General features: G+C 43.6%; 1 protein-coding gene across 1 annotated transcript; it reads left to right on the top strand.

The window, feature by feature from the left end:
• Nucleotides 1-5,113: 5,113 nt before the first annotated feature.
• On the top strand, nucleotides 5,114-9,732 carry LOC307230494 (keratin, type II cytoskeletal 8-like). Its single transcript, XM_080000921.1, has 9 exons — nucleotides 5,114-5,540; nucleotides 7,152-7,360; nucleotides 7,462-7,522; nucleotides 7,607-7,702; nucleotides 7,812-7,976; nucleotides 8,087-8,212; nucleotides 8,329-8,549; nucleotides 8,638-8,696; nucleotides 8,860-9,732. Exons 1-9 carry the CDS (start codon nucleotides 5,166-5,168, stop codon nucleotides 8,982-8,984), a joined length of 1,437 nt encoding a protein of 478 aa, XP_079857047.1. The 5' UTR covers nucleotides 5,114-5,165; the 3' UTR covers nucleotides 8,985-9,732.
• The last annotated feature ends 267 nt before the right edge of the window (nucleotides 9,733-9,999 follow it).

Below are 9,999 nucleotides of genomic sequence, written 5' to 3'. Positions count from 1 at the left end.
TTGAAGCCCACCCCTAACCCCAACCTGAGGATACAAGTCACCCTAAAGCTTCACTTCCAAACAATATTTTCTTGCACGCACTGTATCGTAGACATGCAAATGCCCACGTTTCTAATGTCATAATATGTAAAGTCATTGCTCATTCCCCCAAAATCAATGTGATACCGTTGCCACGGCGGCAATCATCATGATTGTCCCTTGTGAGTCAACTGAGCAGATAAAACAGGGCTGAAGTGTGGGATCTGCAGTGATGTAGAATGATGTTAAGAGTCCAATGAGTATGTCAATGAGTAAGTCTTAAATGATAATGATTGTTTTAAAAAAAATAAGGTTCATTCTCACTTGCTTGCAACAATGCGAAACATTTAATTTGACGCCAAACCATGTCACGCATCTCTTTTTGATTTTTAATTATGGAGCTCCAAGCCGCACTGCTACACAAATTCACTGTAACCCGACTACATTCTTCGCAAGATGTTTTTGTAAGCCTGCCTCCTGCGGGTCAGATCTACAGTAAGGGTGTGTTCCTGCACGGGTGGAGTCAGCTTAATTCCACACAATAATCTGACTCACCCACACCCCGATGCCAGAACTCCAGCAAGCCTTGAAGGGAAGCCAAAACAATCACCAAGGGGTGTGTGTATGTCAAAAGACTTGAGCTTTTTCTTTGTTTTGTTGCGCCATTGTTCTTCGTAGAGTCAATGGAGGCCTCGATTGCCGTCGATCATACGAAACGACTTCTTGGACCTTCGCCGAAGCGGCAGGCTTGTCACAGCGAGCCGAGCTAAAGACTCAAGAAACGCACGTTTGAATTATTGTTGAAAAGCTGTTTCGCCGATTAACTTGCCTGCAACACTTTGACATTCTCACACGGTTGAAATCAAAGCCCCAGACACCGTACATCCCAAAGCCCAAACCAATGACCACGTTGTGCTGTCTTTGTGCAGACACAGGATTTCGTGGGAGGTTTCGTTGTTGTTTTTTTAACACGTTTGCTACGTTTTCTTTCTGCAATAAACTGCGCAGTTGTGGCAGTAACTGATGGAATGCACTTTGACTGTACATCAATAAATAAAAAGTCCAGAAGGATTTAGGTCAACATGGGTCTGTTTTAGAAGCCCTCTCTTTGCAAAAAAGGAGATCATTTGATGAGCATCTACTAGATTTGCAAAACTAAATTGATTGATCACTAAATGGTGGGGATGGTAGCTCAGGAGGTAGAGCTGGTGGTCTCGTGATCCAAAGGTTGCTGGTTCGATCCCAGGCTCCTCCTGCTAGCATGCTGTAGTGTCCTTGAGCAAGACACTTTGCTCCTGATGGCTGCGTCCGTCGGTGTTTGAACAATTGTAAGTCGCTTTGGATAAAAGCGTCTGCTAAATGTAAATGTAAATTGATCACTGTCTGTGATTTGGGTTCACTGTGCTTTCAGAAGGTGATTCAAGATTTTTTATTGGTCACATGCATACAAGCATGCAGTGAAATGCAACGACGCCGTGCCTACAGAGATTGTGCACATTTTTAGCAGCAAAAACAATAGAATTTCCAATGTAACAATGTACAACATAATACAGAATACAAATTGAACAAGAAAAGAAATGCGGACTGTACAATGAGAAAAAAAAATATTCTGTGCAAAATAGATAAAGTCAAGTCTGTAAATCCAAGAAAATATATATATTCTAAATCCAAAAAAAGTATATACATACTGTATGTTCGTGAGGATTGGATGAACGTCAGATCAAATTGATTAATCGATGACATCATCAGGTGAGTAGAAAACAAGGATAAACATCTAAAATTCAGAACTATCCTGAGGATTGTACAATAGGGAACGTTCCGGTTTCTCGGTTTATTTTTCTAAATCCGTTGAACAACTCTGAAAAGCCTTTAACAATAGCATGACATGTATGAGAGAAAGTGTATTACACAATCCAAACGGACAGAGAATGCGCAGTAAAGTCATGACCTGGCGGCATGTGGCAGGTTCTGTTCGACGGGTTTGGCTGATCCCTTGTAATCATAGAGCCACAACTAAGAGGGACAGCAGCCAGTAAACATTTCACAAGTTCCATTCCTCACGCAAACCTGTTTGTTTCTTTGTTTGTTTGTTTTTTACAAATTCCCTTTCCATTTTAGACTGATCACAACAAAGAAGACATCAAGAAGTATGATCAAAAAAAGCTGAAGCTAAACTGAGCTCAATATATGAATAAAAAATACGAGCGCAAAATGAATGAATACTGATTAAAGAAATTCAAAAAAACACATTGCATATATAAACTGCAGACATTATAGTAAAGACATGCAATAAAAATATTATAAAAAATAATATGGCAATATATGGATTTTTTTATACACAATAAACCCAACAGTTAACTGTACAAAATAAAATAAATTTAACAATATATACTAAACATAATGATAAACAACAGATATAACCTAAAAATAACTGAAAAAAAGCTATCAAAAAAAAAGATAAATATCTGACTGACTACTATTATGAAGGATGTCAGACAAAATATCTGAGAAATATCACACCTACAAATATGAGTTTTGCAAATAATATCTATGTAAATTATTGTTTCATTATATATTGTATTAGTGCAGAATTAAAAAGATAATAAGCTATACTATGCTTAGGCCACATACCACAGTCCACGTCCTCATTCCTCTTGGTCTATATATGTTGTTTTTACTCTGGAATGTGAATTGTTCAAATTGTTGTGGGATAGGATGGTGCTTTCTTTTAGGTTAGGTTTTAGGTTATTACAACATATACAAGGCCTTTTTATATCATAGTACAGAAAATCCTACGGAGGCAATTCAGCTGCCAATATTGTCTATAAGCCATACTTTCAATCATTTATTGCAACCCTAACGCTAACCCATTGAACTTACTTGATGAAATGTGGCCGTAGCCATTGAGTGTGAAATATCTGGTGTTTGAAAGTGCTTGAAAGTCGTGGAGAGGAGAGGAGCTGAGGTGGTGTGGTGAGATGGTGGATGTGGCAACGCTTTACCTGGTCGGCAGTAAATCACATTTACGACATGCACTTCTTCATTGTGTATTAACAACCGTTCCTGTGGAAATGACACAAAACCGCCGCCAAGAAAAACTGACAAAGAGACAAAGTATGATGTATGGGGATGGTAGCTCAGGCGGTAGAGCTGGTGGTCTAGTGATCTAAAGGTTGCTGGTTGGACCCCAGGCTCCTCCTGCTAGCATGCTGTAGTGTCCTTGAGCAAGACACTTAACCCCTAATTGCTCCTGATGGCTGCGTCCGTCGGTGTTTGAACAATTGTAAGTCGCTTTGGATAAAAGCGTCTGATCAATGACAAAATGTAATGTAAATCTTTTTGTGCGAATGCAATGAACAATTACGCAGAAATTACAGTACTTAAAAAATTCAAATTTATTGGTATGATATTTGTCAGATATTTTGTCTGACATCCTCCATAATAGCACCGTCATAATAAAGTGTGTGCGGAGCCCTCTTTGCAGATTTGGAGGCCACCATCAGAATTTTATTGTTTTCATTTTTTTTATTGTTTTCTGTAATTTTTAGGTTATACCTGCGGTTCATCACTGTTATTTATCATTGGCACCAGATCAGCGGTACAGTACTACCATTCAACCGACTCTAATGCTGCCATTTCAGGCGAGCACATACTGGACTCACGCCACATGCGCGGCGCGTCTACCCAACTACGTTAGATTTCGAGCCAACTTATTAATCTTTCCGCCGCTTTCCTCCTCTCATTCACATCATACAAGCCTCGCCCTTAAAAATCCAGGCGCCTCCTTGACCTTTTCCACAACTTGGCTTCCTTGTCCATACCTTTATTGTGGGTACGTGATTTATTGTTCATGTGTTCACACAATGCATCATTCAAGTAGTAACATAACATTGTGCGCCCTCGGGGAGCAAAGAAGTGTTTATTAAAAAGAAAAAGAGTCGAGGCATGAGTATTGAGGTGGGTGTGTGGGTCTGTATCTGTGTGCTGGGCTCGGAAGAGGGTGTGTGTGTGTGTGTGTGTGTGTGTGTGCGTGTGTGCGTTTGTTTGTGTGCTTGGTGTGCGTGTGCGTGTGCGTGTGTGTGTGGGTGTGTGTGTGTGGGTGTTGGGGCGTTGTTAAAATGAACTAATTGGGTTGGGAGAAAGTTGATCATTCTTAGTCCCGGGGCCACTGACGGCGGTGACCCTCCATGATATATACCTATGGTGTGTATGTGTGACCTGCTTGGGCCTCAGCGCTAAGATAGTGTGCATCTGTTCCACTCAAAAAAGGGAGTGCCCCTCCTTGTGCGTGTGTGTGCACGCGCGTGTGTGTGTGTGTGTTTGCTGTTGTGAGTGGGATGTGGGTGTGTGCTACACTAATGTTAAATCAATTACTATTCCCCCCCTGGGTTCAAGACGTCAACTTCTGCACAAATACCCGATGACAAGAACAGAACCCGTGTTTTCTCCCGATATATGTTGAAAAGTAGAGACGGAAGCTAACAGTGAACTGTGACACACCCATTGAAATGAAAGGAACACCTCACGTGTGTTGTAGGTGGTGGGGAAGAAATGTATTCGCATTCTAGAGAGCACAAGTCGTGGTAAAAATCGTTGGCAAATGGGGTATTCAGGAATTATTTATTGCACATGCAAGGCTGTTTTGTGCAAAATGATTTGATTTTATACTTCATTTAGTTATTCGCCTCAGCTGTGCATAATGTATAATCACATTATTCAACCAACGAGGAGGCTACATAACCAGTATTGCAGTTCATGCACATTCTGACTCTCACTATGTTAAATGTAATAAACCTCGGAAGAAGGAGGCTCGCCCGCTTCACTCAAAAATGTCAACTCCTTTGACTCTCTTCGTTTTTCGGCAGGGGCCCCTGCAGGGTGTGTCAGGGCTTATCTCCTGACGAACCCTCTCGACTCGTTTTACAGGACTGACCGCTCTTGTCCCTACACAGCCTCAGGTGGGAGGAGTTTGATGGGAGGGTGGACACAAAAAGTGAGAGTGCTGCTGCCCCAGGTGAAAGACCCCGCCCTCCCCCGGTCTCCACACGTCTATAAAACCAGGCGGAGCTGGCAGTCAGTCACTCAGCCTCCTGAAGCCTCCTCATCTTCTGTCCCTCTGCCTGGTGAAAGAAGAGTCAACCCTCAAAATGACGAGTTATGTGCAGAAGTCCTTCTCCTCAAGATCCTCCTCATCCGCACCCCGCTACAGCAGCAGCATCAGCGGCAGCGGTGGCGGCGGCATGCGCACCAGCAGCATTAGAAGTTTTGGAGTCGGCAGTGCAATGGGCAGTGGAATGATGGCCGGATCGGGTAGTGGATCAGGCTTTGGATTCAGCAGCGGAATGGCTGGCGGACTGGGTGGCGGTGGATTCGTTGGAGCGCCCATCACAGCTGTCACGGTCAACCAGAGCCTGCTGGCCCCCCTGAACCTGTCGATCGACCCCACCATCCAGGCCGTCCGCACCCAGGAGAAGGAGCAGATCAAGACCCTCAACAACCGCTTCGCCTCCTTCATCGACAAGGTCAGTTTCCCTGAACCCGGAGCGAGGCGCTAGAATGCTGGCAGCGCTGCTTGCAGATGACATGCTTCCTCGGGGCGACAGGCACATTTTATATCAGCTGTCCAACTGGAGCGCATCTCTCCCCTGAAGGGCACTTTAACTGAGCAGAAGTACAAATCTGGATGTTAAATTGCCTCCAAAGCTAAAAAGCCTGTTAGCATTATTATTCGTACAAGTAATATAGGTATACAAGACGAAATTCTCAAAACAACTAATTAGACTTAATTTGTTCCGAGCATTCCAGACATACTCTATCACAATATCTAGTCACCAGATGCAGACAAGTTGCAGTTTTTACTGGTGGTGCTTTTCGGAGATATATTATGCAAACCCTTCACTAGTTTGAGCAAGGAAGCAAGAACATAAGATAGGCAAAATATCTCTTATCTGTCTGTTCATGGTTGCATCAGTCAATGAATTACAGTTTCTGGGGTGAGGGAATGTTAACAACCTCTAAAACTCTAGGTTTGATCAAGCATCCCTTTGTAACTTTACACCATGAGCCACACCCATGTTACTTATATGCTTCTCAGCTTATGGCAGCCACATTGGCCACTATCTAAACATGGGTGTGGGTTCTAATGGCCTGAATCACCCATCTCTCACCTGGGAAACTGGCAGGCGTAGAATTATAGCTGCAGCATGCTCACACAGTCCAAAGTCTGTCTGCACCCTGCACCTATCATCTAGTTGTTAAGGCAACATGAATGCCATGTTCAGAGCAATAAAATCAACCTTCAGCTGATTTTCATCTCTACAAATCGCACTGTGCACACAACATGGGCATTTTCATACGCATTTAGACCTCTTGAGGATTTCCTTCATGTCCAGTTCGCAGATACTCAATAAACACCCTCAATTCAAAGTCAAACACACGATGGAGCGAAAGTCCCTTTAAACTGTATTGCTTTGTCTTTTAGTTCTACCGGCCACACCTCGTTTTTTTTACGACTAGAATTAGAGTCTCTTCAGATATCAACAGAGCATGTAGGATGAGTCATAGCCAAACAAGAGCTTGCTGAATCGCTTACAGCCACACACACACACACACACACACACACACACACACACACACACACACACACACACACACACAGGCACGCACGCACACGCACACACACACACACACACACACACACACACACAAACACCCACACACACACACACACACACACACACACACACACACACATATGTAAGAACAAGGGAATACACGTATTCCAGAAATATACTTTAACTCTTTTGGTTCGTTCGAAGAAAATTGTTGCTATGCATCTTAGGCAAGTTATTAAACAGTTATATGACTTATGCCTTCTAGGATATTTACCTTCCCAAACAAGGTGTGTACTTAAAGATTACCATATATCCACACGTTAAGGAGGTGGACAGGGTGTGGCTGCCACAATGATACTATCCACTCAGCAATGCAAGTGAAGGCGTGGCACCTTTATGTGACACAGCTGCTCACTAAAACTTTACATAACTTATAGATTTATATAAATTAACTATATATATATATATATATATATACACTTTAAAGTGAAATTAAACTGTGTTCTGTTGCCCCCACAGGTTCGCTTCCTGGAGCAGCAGAACAAGATGCTGGAGACCAAGTGGAGCCTCCTGCAGGACCAGACCACCACCCGCTCAAACATCGACGGCATGTTCGAGGCCTACATCTCCAACCTGCGCAGACAGCTCGATGGACTGGGCAACGAGAAGTCGAAGCTGGAGGGAGAGCTGAGGAACATGCAGGGTCTGGTTGAAGACTTCAAGAACAAGTGGGTGTTTACATGGCTGAAATTGTTCTGGTTTACTGAAGTGGCTGACGTTGGCGCTACACTGACTGCTACTTCTTTATGGTCGGCTTGTGTCTCTTCAGGTATGAGGATGAAATCAACAAGCGTGCATCAGTGGAGAATGAGTTTGTGCTGCTGAAGAAGGTGAGAATGGAGAAACCCCACTAGTAAAGCGAAATATATTTTTTTATTCACTTAGCTTACGATTTCTGAATATTTTCTTTCCAGGATGTTGATGGTGCTTACATGAACAAGGTGGAGCTGGAGGCCAAGGTTGATGCTCTTCAGGACGAAATCAACTTCCTCAGGGCCGTTTATGAGGCTGTATGTAGTCTTTTATTTTTTTTATGACAGCGTGTGTTCCAGGCCATCAAGCAATACTGCACATTTATGAGAAATACAAATCAAATGCATTTTGCTGTTGGTTCTCTAGGAGCTGCGTGAGCTCCAGGGCCAGATCAAGGACACCTCAGTCATTGTGGAGATGGACAACAGCCGTAACCTCGACATGGATTCCATTGTTGCTGAAGTCCGCGCCCAGTACGAGGACATCGCCAACCGCAGCAGAGCCGAGGCTGAGACCTGGTACCAGCAGAAGGTGTGCACGGACATGACAATAGACCCACTGGGTCAGACATCACAAGCTGGTGACTGAAGCTTAAAGTGCTAATCCATCTAACTGGATCCTTTTCATCACCGCCCTAATAGTACAAGGAGCTGGAGACCTCCGCTGGACAGTATGGAGATGACATTCGCACGACCAAGACTGAGATCGCCGAGCTGAACCGCATGATTGCCCGTCTTCAGAACGAGATTGAGGCCGTCAAGGGACAGGTACATCTTAGAAAGCATTCCTCGGTGTACCGGGCGTCGGCAAACATTCAGAGTAGGCACGGCGAACGGACTCAACTAGCTAAATGGGTAACTCTACCGCTTTTTCTCCTCAACAGAGGGCTAGCCTTGAGTCGCAGATCGCCGAGGCCGAGGAGCGCGGTGAGCTGGCGGTGAAGGACGCCAGGCTCCGCATCAGAGACCTGGAGGATGCTCTCCAGAGAGCCAAGCAGGACATGGCCCGCCAGGTGCGCGAGTACCAGGAGCTGATGAACGTCAAGCTGGCCCTGGACATCGAGATCGCCACCTACAGGAAGCTGCTGGAGGGAGAGGAGGACAGGTGAAGTGGAATGGATATTGTCATGTAATTTGTTGAGTCCCGAATAATTTATTGAACTGGAAATGAACATGTACCATTCCTTTGACAGACTGTCCTCAGGTGGTTCTACTGCAACCATCCACATTCAGCAGAGCTCTGGCGGTGGTGGTAAGTTGCTGCGTTCAACAATTATTCATCGGCCTTATTTATTTCTGAGCAGTACCGACCATGAAAAATGACCTTGACATGATAATACCGGGTTAATCCATGAATCCATTAACCTACAGATTCACGCTTCGTAACGCCCTCCTTTTCTTTGCCACATTCACAGGCTTGTCCAGCTCCAGCAGCGGATTCGGCTACGGTGGCAGCTCAGGCTTTGGGGGTGGTTCATCTTACAGTGGTTCCACAATCACCAAATCTGTTACTTCCAGCAGCAGCTCAAGGCGTTTCTAAACTCCCTCTATGTCTGGTCTACACATGTACTCATTCCCCATGTTAAACAAAAACATTACACATTTGCAAAGAATAGGGTCCGGTAACTAGTGATCGTTAGAAATCAGAAAAGAGTCAGTACATGGTGCTACACGTCCATCAGCTTTGTTTCAAGGATTAGTAGTTGCTCTCCTCACATTGCACCAACAACATGAATAAGAGGAGGATCTGAATGTACAGGTGGGCTTCAAATACAAGATCAGACCAGATCAGTCAAGAAAGGCTAAAATTGTTTACTTACATTTAAATTTAAAAGATACAAAACAAAGAAAATTGTGAAAAACAAACAGCAGAAGCATTTCAAAACACACATGCTACACCATCAAAATAGATATTGAATGTAAAGTGCTAACGGTTCATTCCCGTGTGAAAAAAAATGAAAGATCAATTAAAACTTCCCTGTTTTAATTGATCCTTTATTTGCTTATTCCTGCATGGCGATATGAGAGCACGAAGGAGCACTGACTTATACAGAAATACACATTTTATGGTCAACGGTCTCTCAGGTATTTGCAAAAGGTAGTTCATTAAAATGAATTACTTCATGTCTGGCACCTTCCGGGGTTTTGCAAATGTTTTCTTGCATGCTTTGTTCTTCCTTTTTCTTACCATCCACAAGTAACTATGTTAAGACCAGATTTATTGCTGCAAAAGCCTGGAAATTGATTTACCCCCCAAAAGTTTAACCAAATAAATCTGTGAACTAAGATCACTGTGTCTTGCTCTTTATGTGAGAATACGATAACTGGTTGATACTGTGACTGAGCTCGTACCAGCTTTGCCTGGTGCTGCGTTTCTGAAATATTCAATTCCATACAAAATGTAAAATATTAGATTTTTGGGTCAGAATTGCCATTCCTCCAAACATTACTGCAAACATTAAAATGTGGTCGTGGAGGCTCTTCTCTGTGCAGGCAGAGTCCAGTCCGGCACACGCCATTGCGAAATGCGCCGTAGAAAAGCAGAGCCTTGGAGA

This window comes from Zeus faber, assembly GCF_960531495.2.
Source record: "Zeus faber genome assembly, chromosome: 5".
In the NCBI taxonomy this organism is placed as follows: Eukaryota; Metazoa; Chordata; class Actinopteri; order Zeiformes; family Zeidae; genus Zeus; species Zeus faber.
Note: the sequence above shows the minus strand (reverse complement) of the source record. Positions and strands in the feature narration are given on the sequence as shown.

Excerpts from the sequence above, each read along its gene's own strand:
- LOC307230494 (XM_080000921.1), top strand. The coding sequence starts at position 5,166 with ATGACGAGTTATGTGCAGAAGTCCTTCTCCTCAAGATCCTCCTCATCC. Across the intron at positions 8,213-8,328 it reads TTGAGGCCGTCAAGGGACAG|AGGGCTAGCCTTGAGTCGCA; the intron begins GTACATCTTAGA and ends TCTCCTCAACAG. Across the intron at positions 8,550-8,637 it reads CTGGAGGGAGAGGAGGACAG|ACTGTCCTCAGGTGGTTCTA; the intron begins GTGAAGTGGAAT and ends TTCCTTTGACAG.